This window comes from Theobroma umbraticum, unplaced genomic scaffold (assembly GCF_002168275.2).
Source record: "Theobroma umbraticum cultivar Fairchild unplaced genomic scaffold, ASM216827v3 scaffold_56.0, whole genome shotgun sequence".
Lineage (NCBI taxonomy): Eukaryota > Viridiplantae > Streptophyta > Magnoliopsida > Malvales > Malvaceae > Theobroma > Theobroma umbraticum.
Window position 1 is genome coordinate 11,635,122 of NW_018397256.1, and position 26,348 is coordinate 11,661,469.

The following is a 26,348-nucleotide window of genomic DNA, read 5'->3' on the forward strand; positions in this document are numbered from 1 at the left end:
ATGCTAATTTTTGTAACTAAGAGTAAATTTTTAATCATAATTTTTTTCCTCATATTTAGATTTTTAATCTAACTACTATTTATTTTAAATTATAAGTTTTTAATTAAATATATATGTAAAAGATCTTGACTAAGTCAAATAAAAAGTCATGCTTAATAAATATATACAAAAAGTGCATTTATGATTTAGATGATGCCTAGTGCAGAAATCGTTGTTCTTTCTTTCTCATTTAATCAAAGACCTTTGCCTTATCCTAAATATTAAGGTATAATATAGTATTAATAAATAACTTTTACTTACTCACGCGCATGATAAGCTGATGAAATATAGTATTAAGTAAAAAATTAATGATATTACAAAATAAAAAAGAATCGAGTAAATAAAGTTAAATCATTGTCTATTTAAGTAATTTTACAATCACAAGTGTTTTTAGGGTTTTGGAGATACCAGTCTATAAAAGCGTATGCTTTAAGCTCTAGAGCAACATCCAGCCTCCTCATCTCAACACTCAAGTACCGGTGTTTCCCTCACTTTGCTTCCCATCCCTTTTTGTCTTACATAACTTAGATTCTAAACCAGAATGTTCACAGCTGATGCTCTTTTCATCGGGAATCCTTCATTTTTTACCATCAATCTTGTAATATCCAAAGCAGCTGCAATCTGCACGATTGGATCTTATGCAGATACTCTGGCAGCAAGGTAAATAATTCATGTCTTTTATCTTTTTTGGGTACTATTATATTTCGTATCTGGTCCCTTGGGTAGCTAATAGTGAACGAAATTACCATTTGACAGATGAAATGTAGCATCAAAGAATAAAGATTTTCTTGCTACCTTGGTGGGTGCTGCTGCCACGAAGAAGAAATTATCGGTCAACTGAGTGTACGATTCTGTCAGGTACTGGAGATTTTCTTCTTTCTTGATTCCTGAAGTTGATCTACTATTAAATTGGATAGTTGTCTTGTTTGCAAAATGGGGATTCTCCGATCAAATGTGATAGTAGGATCCTGGCTCCACAAATAGAGTCAACAGCAGGTGCCGATCCATGGCGACCTGACTGCCGCTTGGAGCCAAGATTTAGTTAAACGGGAGAAGACCCATGAAACTCACCGTTGTTTCATGACACAATAACCCGTTTACATTTCCTATTGTCTGATTGCTTTCTAGTTGATGGTCTTGTTCAGCTATTTTAAATGTGTTTTTATAAAAGAAATGTGAGTTGAATTGAAGTACATTTTAGGAGCTCAATAGTTCACGGGCACTCAGTCAGACACGGGTGTTTGTTGTTTACAATATCAACCCACCTTTTGCATGGTGCCCAAAGCGAGCTACTTACACGATTGGAGGGAGCCTTTGCCTCTCCGTGGTTTCCTTCAAATTTAAAGCAGCTAAATTTATGATCATTTTGGTGTTGTCGTACACCTGATCCGAATGCTTTTATTTTCCTCTAATTCCATTTAACATTGTTCGGCTAAATTGTGGACCTTCTCTTCTTTCTTTTCTCTAAAATATGATACCTTCTTGTTGAGGTTGAAAGTTAGGATCTCTAGCAAGCACACGAAGATCTTTACTACACGCCTAAGCCCTGCCTTTTGATTTTATCTGCTTTTGTTTTTTTTATCATGTTTAAGCACAGTAACCTTTTCAACAAAAGCAAGAGTTTGGCTATGGTGGTAAGAACGTCAAGAGTATCATGTTTTGAGAAAAAAAAGAGGAAGAGAAGAAGAAAGTGATGTGGTAGCTTCCATAACATCCATCATGTGACACCTTGATATGATGATGTGGCAATGCCACGATAGCAATTTAAGCTCATCTCAAATACTATGTTAGCATTTGATGTCACATCAACACTGTAATGGTTAACTTGAATGAAAATTATTGAAGGATTAAATTAAAGTAATTTTTAAAATTAAGAGATTAAATTGTCACTAATTTTAGGAAAAAGGCTAAATTAAAAAAAATCTAACCATATGGGGTAAATGGAACCCTAAACTTGTTTCTTTATAAAAATTAAATTTAAATTTTCCTTTTATAAAAAATTTCAATATTTTATCTTGGATATATGTATAGTAGGATAGCATATATTTACACAATTTTGCAAAATGCTCAAAATTAGGATATCTTTTATATAGTTATAAAAGGCAATAGATACTCTTGTTGTTGGTCTCTTTAAGTTTTTTTTGTCAATTATAAATTTAATTCATCGATTAGTTATTATGAAATTAAGGCAATGATGACAAATTTATGTTTCTCGATTCTGATTTGGATTGTTTCTTAAATTCATTTAATTTAAGGATCAAACAGCTTTTTGATGACAGTGTTTGTGTATGTTTGATTCTCATTATTTTTTTTTATTTTTTTTAAAATGAAAAAGAGATATGGAGGTAGCAATGATTATAAAAATAATTCCTCGTTCTGATTTGCTCAATTTGGGCATGATAGACTTTTTATTACACCCATAGAATCTGAGCTACTCCATTGTTTTAATTTTTTATGTTTTTGTTTTGTTAATATTTTAAGTTTGAATTTCTTAGATTAACGATTGTATTTATATTTGATAGAGTTAAATATAATTGTTAATATTTGTACTATTTTATTTAATAAAAATACTTGGGAGGTTTTTATACTTATGGATTTTGTTTAATTTAGTTTGTTTACTCTAATTTAAAGCAATTTAGTTTTTGATTTTTAGAATTGTTAATGGCATTTTGTTAATTTAGTCTTCTAATTTAGTTCATTTGTTAATGGCATTCAATTTAGTTGTTTAATAGAATGATGTCAGCATTGACGGACATTTTCGTTGATGTAGAAATGTGAGTTAGTTGACATGTTGACGTGATATTGTCACGTTACCTTAACATATGGACGTGATATTGCTACATTACTTTTTGAGTTTCAGTGTTGACGTAGCATTGTAATGTCGACATGTAAGGTGACGTGGTAGTATCACGTCAGCAATAGATAACATGCCAAGAGATTGTCACGTGGTATGTGAGGATGTCGTCAAATCACTTTCTTCTTTAAAAGATTATGTGTTTTTATAGGTTAGCATATATTTACACAATTTTGCAAAATGCTCAAAAGTAGGATATCTTTTATTTAGTTATAAAAGGTAATAGATACTTTGGTTGTTGGTCTCTTTAAGTGTTTTTTGTCAATTATAAATTTAATTCATCGATTAGTTATTATGAAATTAAGGCAATGATGACAAATTTATGTTTCTCGATTCTGATTAGGATTGTTTCTTAAATTCATTTAATTTAAGGATCAAACAACTTTTTGATGACAGTGTTTGTGCGTGTCTGAGCCTCATTATTTATTATTTTTATTTTTTAAAAAATAAAAAAGAGATATGGAGTTAGCAATGATTATAAAAATAATTCCTCGTTCTGATTTGCTCAATTTGGGCATAATAGACTTTTTATACACCCATAGAATCTGAGCTACTCCATTATTTAATTTTTTTATGTTTTGTTTTGTTAATATTTTAAGTTTGAATTTCTTAGATTAATGATTGTATTTATATTTGATAGAGTTAAATATAATTGTTAATATTTATATTATTTTATTTGATAAAAATACTTGAGAGGTTTTTATACTTATGGATTTTGTTTAATTTAGTCTGTTTATTCTAATTTAAAGCAATTTAGTTTTTGATTTTTAGAATTGTTTATGGCATTTTGTTAATTTAGTCTTCTAATTTAGTTCATTTGTTAATGGCATTCAATTTAGTTGTTTAATAGAATGATGTTAGCATTGATCTGATGTTAGCGGACATTTTTGTTGATGTAGAAGTGTGAGTTAGTTGACATGTTGACGTGATATTGTCATGTTACCTTAACATATGGATGTGATATTGTTACATCACTTTTTGAGTTTCAGTGTTGACGTAGCATTGTAATGTCGACATGTCAAGATGACGTGGTAGTATCACGCCAGCAATAGGCAACATGCCAAGAGATTGTTACCACGATGTTGTTAAATCACTTTCTTCTTTAAAAGATGATGTGTTTTTATTAAGGTTTGAACACAAGACCTCTAGTAAGAACATTAAGTTTTTTATTATTATACTTAAGCCCTTATCTTTCATAATTTTTTACTTTTTATTTTCTCTTTTTCGTTTTTATTTTTTAAAATTATCATTTTTTAATTTTTTTCATACTTTTAAAATTTCTAGTTATAAAAGTATCTTTTTCTTATTTTTTTCATTTCTTTTACTCTTTACCTCATCTTTTTTCTCTTTTTCCTATAGTTAGGGTTTTTGAGAATGTAAGGAGATTACAAAATGACATAGTTAGGTTGTAGGCATGATGGTAAGGAGTTTAGTATTCTTGCTCAAAGTGTTAGGCATGATGGTAACATCATAATATATCATGTGGCGGTCTCTTAGCATGCCACGTGACAACTACTTAACATGCCACGTGTTAGCCTTTTAACATTGCACGCCACTTTAATATGTCACTCAATCTTAATGCTAACGTGGCATTGTCATATCAATAGTTCAAGCTTGAATGTTGACGTGTCAATGTGTTGACAAGGTCACATAAGCAATTCAAATTCATAAGGTGATGTGTTAGAACCATATCAACATGTTAGTTGCCTTACGTCAACTTGTAAGCAAAAATGTGCCACATCGGTGTCAAGTCATCTTATTTAACATGAGATGGCATCATTAGATGTTGTTAAGAAGAGAGAGTCAATAAGAATAATTTTCAAAATAAAGGGATTAAATTGCTTCAAATTGAAGCAAAGGGATTAAATGGAATTATAGTTACTTCTTGAGTATTTTGACCATTGTATTTTGTATTTATGAATATTTTATAAATCTAAATTAGAATTTAAATTTAAGTTTATCAAAACTTGATTGTGATTTTTGAATTTAGTAAAATTGTTTTATAAAAATTTTAAATAAATTTAAATAAAAAGTAAAATGAGTAAGAATTGAATAATTTTATAAAAATAGATATTTATAAATAATCAATACACTTGAGAAGTATATGTATTAGGGTATTTTTTTTAATTTAGTCTCTTTATTCAAAATTGTAACATTTTAGTCTTAATATTCACTTAATATTATGGTGTTGATGTAAGTGTTTATGTGGTGTTTGACATGGAATATGAAGTAGATTTTCATATTTTGAGTTCAAGTGTTGACGTGGTGACATCACCTTGAATGATGATGTTGGAGTGCTATATATCACACTTTGAGTTTAAGTTATTGATGTGGCATTATAATGTCATCATTTGAGTTTGAGTTGACATGTGGCACATCAAAAGGGTAACATGTGGCACTTTTATTCATCGAAAAACTATATGTTATTGTTGAGGTTCGAATTAAAAACTTCTAATAAATATGTGAAGGTCTTTATCACCACACTTAAACTTTTATTCATAATTATATCTTGTGATTTTTTTATCTTTCTTTTCCACAACTACATCATTTTTAACCTTTTTTTTTAGTCTTTTTACACTCTCACGAACCCTAACTATAAAAACTCTTTAAAGCCTTCTTCACAACAGAAAACTCCAAAGTGACATAGTTTTGAGAAAAGAAAAAAAAATTAAAAAAAAGAAAAGAAACATAACCAAGATATAATTAACATTGAGGGTTTAGGTCTTGGTTCAAACTTAAGCAAAAGTACATAATGTTTTGAATTGTGATGTGCCATGTGGTAGTTTGAACTTAAAGGGTGTTATATTAGCAACTTTTTTACGATGATGTGGCATTGTCATGTCAATAATAGAAACTCACTATATATGTCACATTAGAATTTGATGTCACTTCAGCATTAATGTTAACGGTTAATTTTGACAAAAAATGTTATAGAGATTAAAGTTGAGAGATTAAATTAAAGAAAATACCTTAGTATGTGGATTTTTCAAGTATTTTGATCATTTCTAAATTGTGAAAATTGTAACTTTATCAATTTATTTTGTCGTTAAATGTCAATGTTGTTTTTGGAGTTGAAATGTTTAATTCAACCAAGTTAGAAACTAAATCAAATTAGAATATAAATTTCAAATTTTTATAAAATTATAAATAGAAAAAAAGTTTATTTAGTCTTTTTATATTATTTTATTTCAACATAATGTAAGTTATTATCTAAATCTAGTTTTAATATGATTTATTTGTGAGTATTAAAATTTTTTTAATAAATAGTGAATTTAAATTTAATTTTTACAAAAAAATAAGTTAACATAATTATTATAATATCAAATAAGTGAGAAAATATAATTTTTTTTTTTTAACATCGTAAATTTTTTATAATTAAATATTTATTTTATTAATAAGTATATGTATCATTTATTTAAAGATTTGTGTTTTTAAATTTTTTAAATTAATTTTTAACATTCTAATTTTACTCAATATAATCTTTGTATTAGACATTTTGTTCAATTCTTTATGATGTACAATTTTTTTTTTGGAAAACTTATCTCATGTCATGTCAGCATGACAACTTGTAAGTGTCATATTAACATTATCATGTTAGTATCACATGGTATTATCACGTCAATATTTTGGTATGACATGGTATTATCATGTTATTAAATCTGTCACGTCAATACTAACATTATTTTAACGATGCAAAATTCCATGTCGTTAGGAGAGGTTAAATTGTTTTAATTTTTAAAATTGAGGAATTAAGTTATTTTGATTTTGATATAAAATCTAAATTGACAAAAATGTTAGGAATTATACTATTTTCTGCTACGGTTTCTGTCAGCACTTTTCTCATATCTGCCTTCTTTTTGTACTTATCTAGACCCCTTTTTAATTTTTCGTTCAGGTTTGAGTAGCTCTCTGACCTCTCGAATGGAAAGCTCTCCTTGGAAATAGCCTTTTGGTGTTAAATGTAAGCTGAGATTTCTTTCTCAGCAGATTCACTGATCACCAATGTTTAGGCTTAATCAGCAATTTAGCATACTAGTCACAAATATATTGCATTGCTATAACCAATTGTGGCCATTTTAGTTTGGCCTTCTGCCTTTGTAAAGAAAATTTGTTCTCCACTTGAAATAATATTGTATAACTGGATTATTTGTCTGCACCACAGGTGTTGTAAATATAATCTGTAATTCAGTAATCTCTTGATGAATGAAACCTACTTGTGAAGCCATCACAAACTTATCCCAGACAAGAACATTTGCAAATTTTGCTAAGAACCCTTTGCGGCCATGTTATAGACTAAAATCCGCAGTGTAAGAAAAGGGCAGAGGCTACCCTTTCTCAATGTTATATACCCTTTGCACGACTGCATTCCCCTGATGAAGCTCTAGTTTTGTTTGTGGTTATATATGGCAAATCTAAACCAGAACAGAATTAGCATTGAAAAGCACCCGCACAAGTCATCTGATTGAGCACAGAATGCAACTGTTAAGGTGGTCAAAAGATTATCATCCATCAAAATTTCAAAAAAGCAAAAACATAATTGCTTATAATTAATGGTCTGATTGCATACCAAGATCAACAGGAAGGATTAACATCACTATAATCTATTCAATTATCATGCAAAAGTAAACGAAGAATTAGCTCAGAATTCTCTGCAAGAATATCAAAATTGCATTTCATGTGAAATTCATTCCTTGTGTACAAGCAGCAGAAGAGCGTAGAACCTATTTCAATTTCTGCAAACTGATATGTCAAAACTGGCAAAATGAAACAACCAACGCTATCAAAAACAACAATCACAATCAAATGGACAAAGCGGTGTACTTCCGGCATCCGATTTATTAATACCCAATTCTTCTTCGGTGTAAACAGCAAACCCATCTGCAGTTCTCTTGCGAGGCCGAGAAGAAGGTTCCTTCGATCCTTCCTCTTTGATTTCTTCACTCTTTTTACTCTTCTTCTTCTTCAGTGGTTTGGGTTTCGAAATTTCATCACCATTGGGCTTATCAGCCTTCTTTTGTTCAGGTTTCTTCCTCTTTTTACCAGCAAATATCTCATCAATCTCATTACCAGCCTTCTTAGGAGTTGAAAACGGTTTCTTCTGTTCCAGAACAGGTTCTTCTACCTGTTCCTTTTCTGCCTTTTTTGAAGGCGTTTTGGATGGTCTCTTCTTAGGCATTAGCTGAATCTGCATGTCAGAAAATCCAAACCTTCAAAACCCACAAAGATTAATGAAAACAAAAGAAAAACATAAAAGCAAATTGGAAAGAAAAATCTTTCTTAATAATAACAAAGTGTTGTGTCAGAAAACAAATTATCAGCAACAGTAATCAGACAGGGATAACTGTAATAACATTGATTCGCCTCTTCATTCACAACACTGTCAAAAAACGAATCTTTCAAAGGAATTTTCGGCAAATAAAAGGACTGAACCTTCGAAACCAATGAAAACCCATAGTTGCAAACATCTCTCTATCAATCTAATAGTAATAATCATTGCCTCTTACCTCACAGTAGATCCAAAAGAAAACCAGGAGAAGGGTGTCGTCCCTGTTGAAGAGAAGCGAAGACGGAGAAGAGAAGAAATAATAGTGTGAAACTGAGAAGTATCTCTTTTCGAAAAACCCTAAAAGTGGGGGAGAGGATTTTCTTAGTTTGATTTGGACTTAAGCTTTTTCTACTCTTTGGGCTACCTTTGAACTCATTTTGGGCCTTTTGGGACCATTTATATCGCATTGAATTAATTGCCACACTGGACTGGTGCAGATAGTTATCTACCAACCTTTATTTGCACCCAAAGAAGATGTGGAATAAAGCAAGGGATAGCTTTCTTTTCCCATTTTAACGCATCCATTTATTCTTTAGAATCTTTTTCGTTTCCTTGGAAATTATTAGCTTAGAACAAAAGCTATACCCTCTTCACAAGAATTTCTGGATTTTGTTGGAGAGGAATCCAGGAATTGTCCAGGTTCTATCCTGTTAATGTGTTACCATTAAGATTTTAAAATCTAAAATTAACTATAATCAAAATAATCTGTAAAATTCAACTCTTAACACCATAGATGCTGGGATAATGATGATGGAAGGTTGATCACATGACCAATGGTTTAATTCTTCCTGTCTGCCATTGGAGTACTACTAAGTGTTTACTAATGAGATATATATCAAGAGAGAACCACAATTTTCAATACAAGATCTCAAACACTTCAAAATTTTCATAACATTATGAATACATTCAAATTTGATCCGTAAAACCTGTGTTGGATTTCACCTTGTTCTGATGTTCTCAATTTCTCGCCAAGTACGTTCATAACTTTATGGATACATTTAAATTCGATCCCTAAAACCTGTGTTGGATATCAAGATGTTCTCAATTTCTCATTATTACTTAGTAGAGTGCATCGATACTATTCATACACCAGGAATGGGAAACTGGGTTGTCAGTGCTTCAACTCTACTCCGGAGATTAGCCACCTTATCAGTCAAAGGAAAATCAGGAGATGCCACAAACTTCAAGAACTCTTGTAGCTTTGATCCAGACACTAATCCTTTAGCATCAATAGTTATGTGCACACCCTCGTGGATAAAGTCAGCAATAGCTGTGAATTCCTTTTCTGTGAATCCTCTAGTGGTCATAGCAGGTGATCCAATGCGGATGCCACCTGGCACAAGTGCACTCTTATCCCCTGCAACATTCGAGATGTGTTAGTACCTTCTGTGTAATAAGGAAATTTTTTAATGAATTAAAAAAAGAAAGCATATAAGGCGTAACTCACCAGGCACTGAATTTTTGTTCAAGGTGATAGAGGCCATGTCAAGTATTTTCTCCACCCGAGCCCCATCAATACCCTGTTGACAGAGAAGTTGTTAATATAAATAAAAAAAATTAGAAAAAAAAAAAAAGGTGAAGGGAGCATAGGGCATCTATAAAAGAATCACAAAAACACTTCCAATGCTACTCAAAGATTTGAAGATAAAGAGGGCACATGTCTGCACGTCTTGGGGACAGAGTAACTTACCAATGGCCTCAGATCCACAAGTACAAGGTGATTGTCACTGCCACCAGAAACCAGTTTATAGCCAAGTTCTACCAATCGGCTTGCAAGAGCTCTACAATTAGACACTACCTACAGGATGAAGTACACATATTAGATAAGATCATCAAAACATAACTTGGACTGAATTTTTATCTTCAAAGGGCCGTACCTGATTCTGGTAAGCCTTGAACTCTTGTGACTGTGCATGTTTCAAGCAAACTGCTAGTCCACCAATTGTGTGGTTATGAGGACCACCCTGCACAGACAACATCATGCCTCTCATGTCTATAAATGCCTCTCATATCTATAACTAATTCCATAACTTAAAAACCTTAGTTTGAAAGTCAGTAGAAGGTTGGAATAGGGGAATTCAGATTAGTAATAGGACCAAAGGAGACAAGTCAAACTAACCTGCAAACCCGGAAAAACAGCATTGTTAATGGCAGATTCTAAGTCAACTCCAAGAACAGGATCCTTCTTGAAGAAGATCATGCCACCTCTTGGACCTCTCAAAGACTGGAAATAAATGAGAAAATTGAGTTTACTGTGGACATGAATGCCAATGAAGTAAACAGTGCTCAGAAGATACAACACTTTTGGCAAATTAATGGGCAGAGCAGATCTTTCTAATACGCATGACAAACAAAGTGCAGAACTGTATTGTATGCTAGATGATGGAAAAGATCAAGTGACATTAGTCATGCTACAAGAAAGTAAATTTTTTCAGGTACCCTTACTAAATATCAATATTTGGACAAGCAAAACTAATCCTCTAAAGCAGCATGTCAAGTGAATTAACATACACAGAGTTCAACACAGCAATTGTAAGCATTAATCCCAAACCTTGTGTGTAGTAGTTGTCACAATATCACAATACTCGAAGGGGTCAGCAACTACAGAAGCAGCAACAAGTCCACTTATATGAGCCATATCCATCATGAGAAATGCACCAATGGCATCTGCAATCTTCAAACAAATATCAATTCCAATAAGTTATTTGCAAAGATACGGAAAATATCCAAAATACTTAATAAAAAAATCACTACATGGTAGGTATATGGCGGCAGGCTTTACAGCACAATCAGCAAGCACATTAGTCCTTACCTTCCTCATACGAGGATAGTCAAAATCTCGAGGATATGCACTGGCACCAGCAATTATGAGTTTTGGTCGAAAGAGAGTAGCTGTCTTCTCAAGCATGTCATAATCAACAAGGCCTGTTCCAAATTTCAGACAAATTGAATCAACCACCAAGCCAGTACCAACCACTAAACCTTAGCAAGTTTGATAATAAGGATGCATACCTGTAGATTCATCAAGTCTATAAGGCATTGACTCAAAATAGATTGATGTGCCAGATACTCGTCTTTTAGGAGTCATGAATCCATGTGACAAATGTCCCCCATGAGGTAAGTCCAGACCCTATTATCATGTGGATTGCAGATGAAGAAATTCTTAATTTGTATCTTATCAAAGATAAAAAATTAAATTATTAAAACAGGCAGAAGCATCTTACCATTATTCGATCATGTGGATTAAGAATTGCTGTATAAACCTCAAAATTAGCAGGGGAACCAGACAACGGTTGAACATTAACGCCCCATTTCTTTTGATCCAAGTGAAATGCTGCCAAAGCCCTCTTCTGGCAAAGGATTTCAAGTTCATCAATGTACTCATTGCCGCCATAGTACCTGCAATAAACAATAAGATCATTAGCTGCACAGAATTAAATCTCTATGCACTTTGCTTAATTAGATAGACTACCTTTTACCGGGCAGTCCTTCAGAATACTTGTTTGTGAGACATGAGCCAACTGCCTCCATCACTGCACGGGATGTAAAGTTCTCCGAGGCAATAAGCTCAAGGCTTTTAAACTGCCTCTCCTTCTCCTTGCTAATGATTGCACGAACCTCAGGATCAGCTTCGCTGAGGCCAAGGTCCACAAAGCTGTTTTTGAGCACAGGGACAGGGACAGAAGAGGGAGGCCTCCCAGTGACTAAGCTCCCTTCAAGTTGAGCTCTACAGGGTTTCACTGAGTTAAGCTTAATCTGGTGCGGAAATCCACTAATACCAGACCCTTTTAAAGGAAATGCTGGTCTATTGACCCTCATGGGCTGTTGCAAAGAACCCATCATTGCAGCTCCGCTACAAGCCTGCATTCTGGCTTTCCGCTACTATTCCTCACAAAATTCCTACGAATTTACGAACAAAACAGAGAATTAAAATGAAAAATTCAACCCAACACCAATTAATTCCCAAACTTCTCCTTTGTTAAAGCAAAAAATGAAAAGCATTTTACGACTTTTTCCCATAAGCAAAAGAAAAAGAAAAAAAATGAAATTTTGATTTGCATGCAAAGTGAAGTTCTCGCAGGAGACAGATATAAAGCTGACACTTACAAATTCCTGAGATCACCCTAAAACATATATAACTCAAGAATTACAGCATATACTACAATTTTTTCCTAAAAAATGCGAAAAATAAGAAAACTTTTGACTCTGTAGAATCGTAAATAATAGTACCTATACTACGCTGATAAAATCTAATAGAGCGAATTAGTGGGCGAGAAAAGACCTGGCAAAGACCAAGAAGTATGACTCAAGTATAAAATCCAATAACTGGAACTGAAAATCAGAGAGGATAACGGATTTAAAGGAAAAAAAAAAGTGAATGATTCAACGAATACAGAGAAGAGAGCCTACTTTTGGGAAGAGTTTTCTTTTTTCGTTTTCGGAGTGCAACGTTATTGAAATGGAGTGAAGCAAGTGAGTGGCTAAAACCCTAATACTCTATTAAAATTATTGAGCCGCGCTTTACAGACAAAGAAAATAATAAAGAAAAAAATATTGGAAAACCCAAGCGGCTGGATAGCGGAGACTTGGATGTCAGAACTCGGAACTCAGAAAGTGAGGAGGAAAATTGGGAAAAATCTTTGTCGAGGCCAAAAAGTCCTCTGCGGGATGGTCTATCGTGTCTCCTCGTATAAATCGACTCTGATGTTGCCACAGGGCCTACCAAGTCTTGATCATCAGGTAAGGAAGAACAAAGTAACAGCCAAAAAAGGGAATAAAATGACAAACATGCCTGGCATTCCATTTTTTTCCCCTTTTGAAAACTTGCCAAGTTTTATTAGATTTTTCATATACTATGTACGAAAATAGTTCTTTGTCATTTTGTATTAGAAGATAGTTCCTTTTGTGATCATATATTAGAATTTAGAACAAGAAAATGTGATCAATTTTCTTACCTAGCTTGGATGGATTTTAGCTTAGTAAAATATGAAATGTAAAGTGCTAATATACGTAGCATCAGTTTTACTATTATCTGCCTAGTGTTTTTACCAACTTCATTCTTCACCTGAAGTACTTTATGATTTACCTGGTGTGAAACTGATGAGTAATTTGAGAATTAATGCAACAGTAACTTCAAACTGAAACCCAGTGTGATACCAAATGGAAATAGCAGATGCAAAGTTGCTTGCACAATTTGACTCTTCTCAGTTCAAACTTCAAATATTAGCTATTTCAACCTTCCTGCAGTATATGAAGCATAAATTCTTTGATAACATGATGGAAATAAAAGAAAAGAAGAAACCGATGGGTAGGGGGATTCTGCATCAGCTATATTAACATTTGTGTAATTTTCATCATAGAATGTATGTAAGGAGCGGTAAGATTCTTCACAAGAACACCCAGAGGTAGGACAGATTCTTTACTCCACTTGAGAAAGGCCTCCACCAGTTTCAGCCCGGGTCCTGCATGAGTAATCATTTTTTATAAATTAAATTAAGTTGCATATTAAAATACCAATTGAACGAAAACTAATGCATGGATATCTTGAAACTTAATCAAAATAAGAAGAGTGGTTTTTACTACATGAACTTGGAAAACGCTTTGTAGATGTCTATCAATCTCAGCTGTCACAATGTTGCCTACTGTTTAATGCATGATCAAGATTTACAACATCTAGACATTTCAATCAATAGTAGAACAATTCAAAATTCAACAAGAATGCAGGCCGCATTAAAACGCTTAGTTCAAGGTCTATCCCAATACATAACCATTTAGAAAGAGCAAAGACTTACTTGTGATCGGACGGATTGGGTGTAATTTCATAAACAATTGTTGCAACAACATCCCTCTTCAACTGTTAGTCAAATTCAGGAAACTAAATCATTTGAAGCACCAAATTTTTACAGGGAACAGAAAAGAATCAACAACACCAGTGGGTCTGAGCTTTGTCAAGGGAAATACCTGTGTGGCTTCACCTTTAAAACCAATGTAGTGAATTTGAGTTGTGTCACCACCAAAACTCTCAGGGAAATGCAATGTAATACTTGCCACACTTTGAAATTTTGAATACCTAGATATACATATTAATAGACATCAGAAAGACAGAAACTAGAAAACAGAGATGAAACAGAGGTATGCTATTTTATGAATTCTTTTATTAGCATCAACTCAACATTGTCAGTGGATCAGGGCTATGTGGAACAAGTATTCATGCATGACAAATTAAGCAAGTAAACTGCTCAGAAATGGATGAGAAGGGTTCTTAAACAAAGATAATACTGTTTGGAGGGATAAGTACCTACCTTGTCTGATATTCTAACACTCCTTGCAAATTTTCAACCAAATCCCACTCCTTCAAATAAAACATAAACGTTTTAGGCAAACTGAGCTGAATTTATCAGTATAATCCATGGCAAGGCAAGACAACCAATACCTGCACAGGTTGCATGCCTTGAGCATCAGAGAAGTCAATGCCTTCTCGATTTATAAACCTAATCAAGACAAATTGAAAAAAAAAAATCTTATATTAGGAAAATTGCAAAAGAAAATAACTAGGAAAAAAGTAATATGGACAGCAGATGCCCCTTTCAAAACACTACAGTCTTATGCTCTTTGGAACACCAAAATCAAAGATATCTTCAGTGTGAAAGCAGTTAAAATATCATCACTGCAATTCATGTTGAATATTAACCTTCATTTTCTAACTGCAGATTAACCATTTCAGAAGCAACAAAACCACTTGGTCAGTCATATAAACTTACACTCTCATCTTAGAAGGACTTGTTCCATCAGCACCGCCAACAACTGATATGCTCTTGATCTTCACATCTGATGTAAATCTATTAGAACAAACCCAACAAGTACATGACAAGTTAGACAAGCACTACTGGAACATGAAAATTCCAAACCAAGAAAATGAACAAACAGACTCAACCACTTGATTCATGATATACATTTCAAGCATACCCTGAGTTAGCAAGCAAGGAATATAGCAATAATAATGTATAACAAAGCAGAAAAATGAGACCCGTACATTGGGTAAAAATAAAATGGAATACTATTTATCAATATAACACAAATTATGAATTTGTCATCCCTGATATTCAAACCAGCAAGCTTCCTTCACTTAGCTCAAGCACAAAAAATTTAAGGTGGTCACTTGTCATATCAACAATTCTGCAGACATAGATGGTGGTTTGTAAATCCAAGCAAGTAAAGGCATGAACATTCAAAGCAAACTTTCAGGTAAACCACTAAACAACTAAAAACAGCCACATACGGGATATAAACAAGTAACTCAGGATCACCCTCATTGCTTTCCAAGTGTTCCTGCCACAATTAAAAACCCCACATTAAGCTTCACATACCATGAACTTGACAAATACTTTGATGCATAATTCAAAATTCTCCCAGAAGCATGCTAACACAAGCATGTACAATATATATATATATGCACTTCTTCATTTGTTTCAACAAAGAAAACAACTGATGCATGATATAAGAAAGATGAGAGTACATTAATTAAACAATAATAAAAATTTACCCCAGAAGAATTCAATCGGTCCTCCCAAGCTTTAAACACCGATTTAACACTTCCTGGATTAGCCTCATTTAGAGCAGTTACCTAAACGATAACCAAAATTCCAAGAAACGAAAGTAATACTCCATGTCAATTCATTAAAAGTGGAGAGTGGAAAAATGAAAAGAAATTATAGTTAAACATTCAATTAGGGAAAACAAAAGTCCACTTATGAAAACACACAAGTAAAATCAGAAATGAGTCGATTGAATCTTCAATATATTTAAACAAAAAATAAGAGAAACAACCTTGGCAAGGTCGATGTGCTTGTAAAGAGACCAATTAGAAGAACAATCGTGATCTTCGCAGCTGTGGTCATGCGTACACGCCATTTTCGCCTTCTCTTCGATCTCTCTCACTTTCGCAGCCAAACGAAGCAAAGAAGCAAAAAGCAAAAGGAAGAAGGAAACAAAGCGAGAACACTCGAGAAAACAGCCAAACACGAACGAAAGCACGCGGCAAAAACGCACCGTTTCTCCAACCTTTACTTTCCTTTTTAGTCCACCTTAGAACGACGCCGTTAAAGTTGTTATGATAAGGGTAAAAACGCACCGTTTCGATCGTCTCTATGGCAATTTCCTTTCCTCCTCTCTCCCCATCCGTCCCTGCGCTTTCCAGGTTGCTATGTCTTCTCTACCGAAGGAAGGAAATCGAGGGAAAATGAAAATGGAAGGAGTCGAAGGAGACGCCTCGGTGGGTGGAACAGGGCGTTACACTCTGAAACCAACACGAAAAAACAACGAGGACATAATATTTTGCGTGGACGTGGACGCAGAGTCGCTTGTTGAGATGAAAACAGTGGGAATCACCAGATTGGATTCCATAAGGCAGGCCATCATTCTCTTCGTCAACTCCAAACTCTCCATCAACCCCGATCACCGCTTCGCTTTCGCCACTCTCTCCAAATCCGCCTCTTGGGTATTTTTCCCTTTCTCCTTTTGTTTTCTTTAATTTTAGTTTAAGATTGATTGGAAATGTGGGAAACAGAAGGAAGTAGTGTAGGATTTCATGAATTCGAATAAAGGACTTGAAAGTTATTTATTTATAAATTTTTTTTTCTTTTTGATTCCCTGTGATTTTACAGCTTAGAAAAGAGTTCAGCAGTGATGTTGAGTCTACCATTGCTGCTGTTCGGGCACTCTCGGCTATTACCGTCTCTTCTGGCCAAGCTGATCTCACCAATTTATTCCGCTTAGCAGCTCATGAAGCAAAGAAATCTCGTGCACAGAACCGGATTTTAAGAGTGGTCAGTATCCATTTCTTTTCCTCTCTATCATTGTTATTATGGTTAAGTTGGGGAAAGGATTGGAACTTGGGACCTTCTTTTCTAAGTGTCGCTACCAATTAGGTTGTGTCTCAGTAATTTATCTTTGTTAATTATTGTTAGAATTCATTAACTACACCTGCTTGGATGTTGTTTTTAATTTCAAGGCGTCCTTTGTTTAATGAATTTCTAGGAATGATTCCCATTTCTTGTAAAGATTAAGGTATGAACCTTTGGTATGTGCATCCTAGAGTTGAAATATATTAATGTTTCTATTTCCTCATTCTTCCTCAGTAATTCTGACACATGGTGTGATATTTTGCTGGTCTTTTAGATTCTTATATACTGCAGATCATCGATACGGCCCCAGCATCAATGGCCTGTAAACCAGAAACTCTTCACTTTGGATGTGATGTACCTCCACGACAAGCCTGGACCAGATAACTGTCCCCAGGTGGTCTATGATGCACTTGTTGATGCGCTTGAACATGTTAGTGAGTATGAAGGATACATCCATGAGAGTGGACATGGTCTACCACGTACTCTCTTCCGTTTCATGTCTATGTTGTTGTCTCACCCTCAACAGCGTTGCCCTCAAGACGACTGTGATATTCCCAAGCCTCTTATGAAGAAGTCAGCTGAATCAGGAAATGGTGAAGATAGTGTTCTTATATCCACCAGCCAGTGAGAATATTAACCACCAAATTTCCATGCTGCTTCGATCCTTGGGTTTTAGCAGTATGATTTCTGGATGTGCTGAAATAAGATACATGGACAAGATGACCTATTTATCTTCTGTAAACATTCTGTACAGATTAAACCCTTTCTGTGTGTGCTTATGAAACTGTTTCATTTAATATATGATTCAATATATCATTATCTTACACCTACACAGTAAATGCTCATCCAATCTGGGGGATATCTTACACTTTTTATATTTCAGCTTCTTGAATGAAGATGCTTCTTTGTCAAATTTACTGCTATAATTATCAATCATTCTTGTTATAGTTATGGATCAATGGATATGACAATGTGAATTTTCTTAACATGTCAGAGGCAGCCGCAGGAGCATTTCTTTAAGCATTTATTTAGTAATGAACTCTCCTTGATCCTTGACTTACACACGCACACCAGACAAGACTTGTCCAAGAGCACCAGATGCAAAAACCTTTGATCCAACATTTGGCTGCAGACTGCACATTAACTAGTCCACATAAAGGGTGCAAAAGCTTATAACCATTGATTTAATGCATGCCAAGTGTTCTATTATTAATGCATGCCTAATCCTAATACATTGGTTTTGATTATAGAAGGAATCTTATCTGGAAAGTTCAAGGTTTCCAAGCATTTCATTTGATCACAAATGTTTTTCCATTAAAGAATTAGTATAACGCTATTGTATAAATTAAAGTCAGCATTCAAGATGAAGTTTCTTTATCTGATAAGATGTCTGGGTTATCCAAACTACTGATGCAAAACATTGGGGGAAAAGAAAAATGGAAGTCTGACCTGTACGGAGTATGGGAGAAGGATGGGTTTATTTGACTAAACAAAGAATGAAGCGTGCGTATAAAAGTGTATGGCTTGGATCAAAATGTTGCGATTATGTTCGTCCTGTCATCATTAACGCGTGTTCTTAGGCTTCTAGTCTGCTACGTTTGCCAATCAGGGCATCGATTATTCAGTTTCACCCAACAAAAAATGAAAAACTCGAAATAGTAGAAATCTGGTGGGCTTTTGTTTCTCTATCTAATTCGAATACCAGTTTAGAATCAATTATTGATCTTTAAAGAATAAGAATTACATAGATTCAACGCTAATAATTGTTAAAATGCAGTCAATGGTTCCTTGGAGGAAGGGGAGTCGGCAACATTATATGATTACAATATTCAAATAAATTTCATCATTCATGTAAATAACTAAACAATATAAAATTATAATAAGAATATATTAATCTTCTCCTCCCTTTGATTTAATGAATTGGAGAATTCTAAAGGACAAAAATAACACATAGTTAAACACCCTTTACCATCTGTGTAAGGATATTTGTTTTGAATTTTTTTTTTATTTTGGGTTAAAGGAAGGCATAATACTTAAAAAAACTTTATGAATTATTTAAGAAAATTTATGTAAATTTTTATTATATTTAATAAAATCTTTACATTTTTAGTTTGAATCAAATAAACTCTTATAACTAATAAATGTTGACCAAGATATCACTTATTATTTTTTACTATGTGACATTGAAATGGCATAGTAACATATTAAATAATAATATAGCATGATAATATAATTAATTAAATAATATTTTCATCATTTACATCAACATCATATTAGTGTCAAGTACGTATAAAATGATAAATAATATTTTAATTAATAATAATTAATTAAATATTGTCATAAGTGTCTTAATCTAATATAAAAGTAGAAATTTGATTGAATGTCATAGGGATTTATTTAAATATTTTAAAATAATTTAAAAATTTTTTCAAGTATTGTGTGAAAAAAAAAATAATAGAGCAAATGTTATTAGAATTTTGTTATTATTATCTTGCTCCCACTGATCAAACTTCTAAGTTTTCTAGTTTCAATTCTTGTTAGTGATTTTATAAAATAATAAAAAGACTTTTTCTCTTTCAATTCCAGCTGCTTCTGCCAAAACTACACGACATGTTTGCTCATCAAGAGCCCTGCGCTGGTCTCCAGGAGCATAGCATAAACAAAATCCAACCAATTCGGAAAGGGACCCATCCATTTGAATAATTGTCTGTTAATTAAAAGTCAACTTGGATAATCAACCAAGTTTTAAGCGATCTGAAAGAAAAGTCCACAATTTGTACGGTTTTGATCTTATGATCAACTCTATCAGATTAAGCAATGAATCAGCCTGACGTACCTCAAACAATTCCTTTCCCCTAACTTGTGCATGCTTGGCAGACTTCAATGAACCATGATTACGCTCTCTTGAGGGTAGCATTAAACGTCTTTCAATAGCTTAATTATTTGTTTTTTCTTTTGAAGAGTTGACCAACATTTTAATGCATCTTTTTATAGTTGTGTCTGAAAGCTGTTGAGTTGATCTTAAAACTGATTCCTTTTGGCCATGGATCCAGTCTTTTTCCCCTGTACAGTACATATACTTGGTCAAGCGTCAACCACCCCTTCCTTTTTTACTTTTTGGAAGGGACCAACCGTCCATTTTGCCTTTAATTTTTATGAACTTAGGCTTACATGAGCCCTCTGGGTCACACAGTTCATCAATTGTTCATTGGGATTTCATGAAATGTAACGTTAGGGGCTTGTAAATCATGTGACATGTATTCCACGAATATGTTTAAGAGCTATTTCCAAAGAATTTGAGGCGAGGAAGAGGAAATTTCCTTGTGTACTTGAGAGGCAAGAGTTTGATTGTCTTGTCAAGATACTAATCTTTGCAGGAATATGCCTCTTTAGGTGAATCTTGGGGTAGCCTATAATAATACTCTAACAATTAATTAAGAAAGAAGGGGAAATAGCAGCGAATTTATTAATGAAGTGGAGTGTGCTTTCAGGTCATTGGGAGCCACTTGTGCCGCCATATATAATTATTATCTTGCTAACATGCGCATTGTGGGAGTCCTTAAACACATGATTGAAGGGACTGTTTTCCTCAAGTGATCGGAATTTAATAAGGTGGTGGTGACTTTGGGTGGAGAATAAGAAAATTCTTTGTATTCAGTTTGAGATGGGAATCTGCATATCCGTTGCATCTTCAGAGATTCATGAGACTGAAGACTGCCAGGAAAATGTTGTCTACTTGGAAGAAAACATTGCTTCGATCGGAATTCAGGGACTTGGCTCTCTTTACTCTAGGCAGGGAAGCAAAGGACTGAACCAGGATGCTGCCATCCTTTATCAGGTTTGCCACTGCTACTCCTTAGTTATGTTATGGCAGTTTTAAACATGATAGTTGGTTTATTTTGCTAATCAAAAAGGAATTAATAGGTTGAATTGAGATGGGATCAAACTGAGTATATAATGTTTAGTTTTTGGTTGATTAAAACTCTGAAGTGTTTGTGTTCTTCAAGGACTATGGAATGGAAGGTGGAGCTCTTTGTGGAGTTTTTGATGGTCATGGAAGGAACGGTCACATAGTGAGCAATATGGTGAGAAACCGGTTGCCATCACTCTTGCTAAGCCAAAAGAATGCCCTAGCAACGATGAAGACATCAGCAGATGACAAGAATTTCCAGGATCAAGTGGCAGATTTAGAGAGTGGATCGGTATTAAGCAAGGATTTGCTTAAATGGCAGGAGGCTTGCATCAGTGCCTTCAAGGTGATGGACAAGGAGATTAAGCTTCAAGAGAATTTGGACTGCTCTACCAGTGGAACCACTGCTGTTGTTGTTGTGAGACAGGTAAGAAAGCTAGCGTTTGTGATTTTTGGAAACTATTTGGAAATCGAAGTCCCATGTTTATTTATTGTTCCCTATTGGTTTTTCAAAGGGTGAGGATCTTATGATTGCAAACCTTGGCGATTCAAGGGCGATTCTAGGAACAACAACAGCAAATGGTATCAAGGCTGTTCAATTATCTACTGATTTGAAGCCTGGTTTACCCAGTAAGACCCTTTTCCTTTCTGATAAAGCAAAAAAAGTCCTTCCTCTGAACCTTCAGAAAATTATTTGTTCTTCTTATACGACTAAATTCTTTGCCAACTCTTAGTATACCCCAGGAAGAAAAACAGCATGTATTCTAAGGTGTATGGAGCAATCACTGCTCACAGCATCTTTCTTGCTACAAGTCATTCCGAAGGACAGACCATCAAAATAAAGTTATCCTGGCAGGACTGAAGAGCATATACTATAGGAGTATTATTTTTTTCTTCAAGCCATCCTTTTTGTTTGTAGTGGTTGATCAATTATTTTGATACAGGTGAAGCCGAACGAATCAGGAGTTGCAATGGCAGGGTACTTGCTTTAAAGGAAGAATCGCATATCCAGCGTGTGTGGCTGCCCCATGAAGATTCTCCAGGCCTGGCCATGTCTCGAGCTTTTGGAGACTTCCTACTCAAGAACCATGGAATAATTGCAATCCCTGACGTCTTCTATCACCACCTTACTCCAAACGATCAGTTCATTGTTCTTGCAACAGATGGGGTAAAGCCTATTTCACAGAAGCAATAATGCTTTGTAGAAAGTTTCCACTATAAGAATGAACCTGAACATTTGTTTTTGGCCTGTTTTCTTAAGGTATGGGATGTGCTAAACAACAGCCATGTTGCCTCCATAGTGATGGAGGCAGAGAGTGAGCAGGCAGCCGCAAGAGCAGTGGTGGAGGCAGCTACCGCCTCATGGAAGAAGAAGTTTCCATCTTCAAAAGTAGATGACTGTACCGTGGTTTGCCTCTTCCTCCAAAAGAAGCAACATCCAAGTTTCTTGCCTGCGAAGACCTAACTAGTTGGTCGGCCTCCTCTGTTATTTTTGTGATAACCTTTGTCGTATAAGTTTTTAGATACTCTTGTGACTCAGTTAGCCACCGTTAACTATTCTAAGATTGAGGTCTTGGTCCAAACGATTGTAGCCACGTTGTATCCATTACGTTGCCAAGAAAACAAAATGTATGGAACAGTCAGTTTCATATTTGATTAATGATCTAAAACTAATGGCTGACGCAAAGTCATGAACTGTACAGGTTTGGAGATGAGAAGAGGTTTTAATGATAAAACCAGATTCCTTCGACGATGGAAGATCCAAACTACTCATCGTTTTGTTTTGGGTTTGGCTAATAGGGACATGGACTGTTTTAGCGACTATCGACAGACATACCACAAACATGAGATTTTCTAAAGCTTCGAGTGATATCAATCAATGTTTTCCTCTTTTACTTGTAAAACACCTAGGAAAATGTCAACACAAACATCCTGTTTATACCAGCCAATACTCAAAACCACTGATCCCCTCCCAGCCAGTATTTGATTAGTTTCAGATTTTAAAGTTCAAAGCAATATCTTAAGATGGAACTCTCCACTGGACCCATAATCTAAATCGGACCTCCATTTGAAGCAAAGATAAGATGAGAAACAAGTATCAATAAGATAACCCAGAAAAAGGATACTGAATAAGAGAAATCAAAAAATTTTACCTTTAAAATGGCATTTTGATTCAAGAACGAGTAATGACCTGGGTAATTCTCTCATTAAGTGGGGAAAAAGATCTCATCTGTAGCCTCCCAAACCATGTAAAATCCCTTGTATCAATAAATCTATGCATGCAAAATTGATGCCAAGCAAAATTTGCAAAATTTCCAATTTTTCAATGATCATATTTATCGTCTTTTGGTTCCTCTCCTAGAAGGTCATCATAAGAGACAGGGACCCTAATCCTCTCATGAACAGATTTGCGTGTTCCTTCAGCACTGAACTGCTCTTGCAGGTTTTCAGGTATTAGTTGAGAATCTTCTGGAACACTTGCTGAAGTTCCATTAGCAAGTGTACAGGCCGGTCCTTGACAAGACCTCTCTTTGTTCTGTGCCAGTGCTTGGCCGACATTTTGTTGCTTAAATTGCTTCTGCAAAAACATAAATAACATTACTCACATATTTTAGAATACTATTCGAAGAATAAAGAGAATCGAATGGACCATAACATTATACAAGAACCAAGAGGCTTATGAATTGCATTGGAATGGCGTCATGAATCCAGTTCAAAGACTATTATATCAGATACAAGAGTCGCTTGAGTCATACTAAATTCTCACATAAAAAAGAACTTATCACTACCGCAATCAGATTTCTAAGCAAAACTACAAAGCCACATAAAACTGTCACAGACTATTGAGTGTTGATCTAAGAAATAGATTCTATATAAGCAGAGCTTATGAAGAACCACCCAACTGGTTGCTAACAACATTATCTAGACATCCAATTGATAGGTGATCATTGAAAGCTCTCATGCAGACATGTATATTTTCAACTGTCTAAAAGGAAAAGAACAGCATTTTTTATGACCATAAGTACAAACCTCAAAGTCCTTGGCTTTTTTCATTATCTCACGATAAGCAGCTGGTTCCCGTGCTTTTATGATATTCCATAATATCCCACCACCTGTCCGACAACGTCTTCCATCAGCAGTCATCTGACCTCCACAAGATTGAATTGCATCCACCTGAGACCTTTATGTTTCATCATAGACATCCCAGTAGGAACAATAGCTTGGAAAAGAAAATGCAAAAGCTCTTGGGTGTGGAAAGAAAAAGGATGAAGGAAAGAAAGGAACAAAGTAAGGGGATGGATAGCACAGTAGCAAATATGAAAATATTGTTTGCTCAAAGCTTAAACTACAGAAATCATCATTGTAACATTAAGCAATTATTGAACACACAACCAAAGGCATAGAGTTGCCATAGATGTAAAAGGACAAAATGAAGAACAACTCAAGAATTTCTACCAATTATTCCTCGTATACAGGTCAAGCAATAATAGCCAAGGCAAAGACTTTTAACCCATCACCTCTTATGTGGCATGGAAAAAAGAATTAGACATGAAGCTTCAATATTTTCTCATGATCCTACAATCTGGATAATTAGACATGAAGGGCTGTCTTTCATTTTTGAACATATGCATTCTTATAGTTGGCAGTTTGATATGCAAAAACCTACTTGATAAAATATTTACATCAACGCTGAGTTGTGCAAGTCCAAGAAAGAAAAATTGGTAACAACCTATATCAAAAGAAACTTATTAAGTATCTCAGTTCAGAGCACAGGACTTGAAGTAGCAAATGACATCTGTAAAAAAAATCTGCAATGGCAGGGAAAACATTGTAGATCATCAGATGTTAAGCGTGGAATGGTTTTTAAAAAGAGTGGTCAAGCATTGGCAGCCTAGGCAGGCTCAAAATGAAGTGCAACCCACATTCTCACCTTTCCTTAAACAACGAAATGAATATTTTTCTCGTTCACTAATGGCAGTAATTTATTTTTAAAAGCACTGATCTTATTGGGAACAAAATAAAGGCCAATGTAAAAGGAGTAAGCTTAGGTTACTCAGAATTTAGAGGTACCACCAAGATGACAGCAACAGGCAAGACCAAAATTAGCTGAGGAGCTCTCAAAATGGTTTAAGACAGAAATGTTACCAAGCACAAACTTATTAACTTCTGAAAGAGAAGTTACCAATGCACCATAATCCCAGCTAGACAAAGTGACATGAACCAAACTCAACTAAGCTTGTCTGAGCATTATAGAACAGGCAACATTAACACAGCCTAACCAAATTATCTATCATTATTCATACAGATTTTCTGAAGAAACAACAGCATAATCTCAACAAGTTTCAAACATCTCAGAACTTCAAAGCACATATAAATTTTCACTAGTAATATTTATAAATTAAACAATTTAGTTATGGTGAAGCCAACATTGAATTATACATTAAGCACACAAAAAAATTAAATAAAATAAATAAATAGCTTGAAAGGGATAAAATTAAAAATACCTCTCTAACAAGATCACTTAATGCAGAAACCCCCAAACATCCCACAGCAGTGTATACCATGTACGACTTCCTCTCTTTTAACCGTCTACAAGTATCTAACACAAACCTGCAAAACCCCAAATTTAACTTCTTCTCAAAAAACCAAACTTACCCCATTATATATACTGTTTATTTAGTTTATTTATTGATGCAATGAAAAATTAATTTTCACAGATATTACCTGTTTATATCAAAAGCTTTACGCCCCGAACCATCCTTCTTTTTCTTGTTCTTCTTCTTATTTGCTCTGCGCTTTTTGCTTTTACTTTGGGACCCTTCGCTTTCAATGTTAGCATCTGCAACGCCGCTTTGTTCCCGATAATTTCCCGAGTTACTATCCACGAGCTCTCCTTCTTCTACATCAAGCATCTCAACATCTTCGCCATCCCCTAAACCATCCTCTTCGTAAATCGCTTCCAATATGCTCTCTCCTTCCCCCATCAAAAAAATCTAAAGAAACAACTCCCAAAACCTTCCTTCGTAAACCTTTATATGTAAAATCAAACGCTTGTCGGCGAGCTTGCAGTGATGGTGCGGTTGTTCGAGTTTTGCTCTGTGGCGAGAGAGTTCAAGAGGCGGTTATTTTGGGCTCGACGAATGGATTTTGTCATTCGTGGGCATTAACCGGGCAAGGGCAATTGGATCAACGACTGGGCCATTCTTTTGTCTGAATATTATGGAGTTAGCCCAAATGAATAAAAAATGATAAAAAGGCTCTGGGCCACGTTTGGGCTAATTTTATCAGTCCTTTGTTTGTAAAATTCCTATTTGA

The 26,348-nt window shown here is 34.6% G+C and overlaps 6 protein-coding genes, 1 long non-coding RNA gene and 4 other non-coding genes across 15 annotated transcripts; 6 read left to right on the forward strand and 5 right to left on the reverse strand.

The window, feature by feature from the left end:
- The first annotated feature begins 469 nt into the window (after positions 1 to 469).
- Positions 470 to 7,049, forward strand: LOC110410972 (uncharacterized). The gene is made up of 3 exons (XR_002444718.2): positions 470 to 699; positions 796 to 897; positions 6,789 to 7,049. It is a non-coding gene; the product is annotated as an uncharacterized LOC110410972 (long non-coding RNA).
- LOC149527557 (small nucleolar RNA snoR8a) lies at positions 2,382 to 2,475 on the forward strand. Its single transcript, XR_016350961.1, has one exon. It is a non-coding gene; the product is annotated as a small nucleolar RNA snoR8a (small nucleolar RNA).
- On the forward strand, positions 3,197 to 3,311 carry LOC149527558 (small nucleolar RNA snoR126). The gene has a single exon (XR_016350960.1). It is a non-coding gene; the product is annotated as a small nucleolar RNA snoR126 (small nucleolar RNA).
- LOC149527559 (small nucleolar RNA snoR8a) lies at positions 3,356 to 3,447 on the forward strand. The gene has a single exon (XR_016350962.1). It is a non-coding gene; the product is annotated as a small nucleolar RNA snoR8a (small nucleolar RNA).
- A 489-nt stretch (positions 7,050 to 7,538) lies between the features above and the next one.
- On the reverse strand, positions 7,539 to 8,558 carry LOC110411731 (stress response protein). The gene is made up of 2 exons (XM_021422028.2): positions 8,398 to 8,558; positions 7,539 to 8,078 (listed from the first exon to the last, which is right to left on the reverse strand). Exon 2 carries the CDS (start codon positions 8,067 to 8,069, stop codon positions 7,674 to 7,676), a length of 396 nt encoding a protein of 131 aa, XP_021277703.1. The 5' UTR covers positions 8,070 to 8,078; positions 8,398 to 8,558; the 3' UTR covers positions 7,539 to 7,673.
- On the reverse strand, positions 8,186 to 8,270 carry LOC149527560 (small nucleolar RNA R38). Its single transcript, XR_016350956.1, has one exon. It is a non-coding gene; the product is annotated as a small nucleolar RNA R38 (small nucleolar RNA).
- A 513-nt stretch (positions 8,559 to 9,071) lies between the features above and the next one.
- SHM3 (serine hydroxymethyltransferase 3) lies at positions 9,072 to 13,445 on the reverse strand. Of its 5 annotated transcripts, XM_021422025.2 has the most exons (12): positions 12,630 to 13,289; positions 12,450 to 12,501; positions 11,692 to 12,119; positions 11,444 to 11,618; positions 11,232 to 11,349; positions 11,032 to 11,144; positions 10,771 to 10,893; positions 10,339 to 10,443; positions 10,097 to 10,183; positions 9,910 to 10,017; positions 9,667 to 9,739; positions 9,072 to 9,576 (listed from the first exon to the last, which is right to left on the reverse strand). In XM_021422025.2, the coding sequence occupies exons 3-12, from the start codon at positions 12,084 to 12,086 to the stop codon at positions 9,302 to 9,304; spliced, it is 1,572 nt and encodes a 523-aa protein (XP_021277700.1). In that variant the 5' UTR covers positions 12,087 to 12,119; positions 12,450 to 12,501; positions 12,630 to 13,289; the 3' UTR covers positions 9,072 to 9,301. The 5 variants fall into 5 exon arrangements, with proteins under 5 accessions (XP_021277700.1, XP_021277698.1, XP_021277696.1 ...); XM_021422023.2 differs by lacking the exons at positions 12,450 to 12,501; positions 12,630 to 13,289 and adding an exon at positions 13,306 to 13,445; XM_021422021.2 differs by lacking the exon at positions 12,450 to 12,501.
- On the reverse strand, positions 13,421 to 16,221 carry LOC110411730 (PITH domain protein (DUF1000)). Its single transcript, XM_021422027.2, has 9 exons — positions 16,047 to 16,221; positions 15,763 to 15,843; positions 15,499 to 15,548; positions 14,981 to 15,058; positions 14,653 to 14,710; positions 14,522 to 14,571; positions 14,181 to 14,289; positions 14,012 to 14,073; positions 13,421 to 13,681 (listed from the first exon to the last, which is right to left on the reverse strand). The coding sequence occupies exons 1-9, from the start codon at positions 16,128 to 16,130 to the stop codon at positions 13,639 to 13,641; spliced, it is 615 nt and encodes a 204-aa protein (XP_021277702.1). The 5' UTR covers positions 16,131 to 16,221; the 3' UTR covers positions 13,421 to 13,638.
- A 156-nt stretch (positions 16,222 to 16,377) lies between these two features.
- LOC110411729 (BRISC/BRCA1-A complex protein) lies at positions 16,378 to 17,952 on the forward strand. The gene is made up of 3 exons (XM_021422026.2): positions 16,378 to 16,716; positions 16,883 to 17,044; positions 17,397 to 17,952. Exons 1-3 carry the CDS (start codon positions 16,423 to 16,425, stop codon positions 17,748 to 17,750), a joined length of 810 nt encoding a protein of 269 aa, XP_021277701.1. The 5' UTR covers positions 16,378 to 16,422; the 3' UTR covers positions 17,751 to 17,952.
- Positions 17,953 to 20,350: 2,398 nt separating this feature from the next.
- Positions 20,351 to 22,711, forward strand: LOC110411129 (putative protein phosphatase 2C 72). Its single transcript, XM_021421159.2, has 5 exons — positions 20,351 to 20,960; positions 21,130 to 21,459; positions 21,548 to 21,662; positions 21,977 to 22,200; positions 22,294 to 22,711. Exons 1-5 carry the CDS (start codon positions 20,787 to 20,789, stop codon positions 22,495 to 22,497), a joined length of 1,047 nt encoding a protein of 348 aa, XP_021276834.1. The 5' UTR covers positions 20,351 to 20,786; the 3' UTR covers positions 22,498 to 22,711.
- Positions 22,712 to 23,162: 451 nt separating this feature from the next.
- On the reverse strand, positions 23,163 to 26,156 carry LOC110411188 (phosphorylated adapter RNA export-like protein). The gene is made up of 4 exons (XM_021421232.1): positions 25,758 to 26,156; positions 25,538 to 25,643; positions 24,063 to 24,206; positions 23,163 to 23,610 (listed from the first exon to the last, which is right to left on the reverse strand). Exons 1-4 carry the CDS (start codon positions 26,015 to 26,017, stop codon positions 23,356 to 23,358), a joined length of 765 nt encoding a protein of 254 aa, XP_021276907.1. The 5' UTR covers positions 26,018 to 26,156; the 3' UTR covers positions 23,163 to 23,355.
- Positions 26,157 to 26,348: the final 192 nt, after the last annotated feature.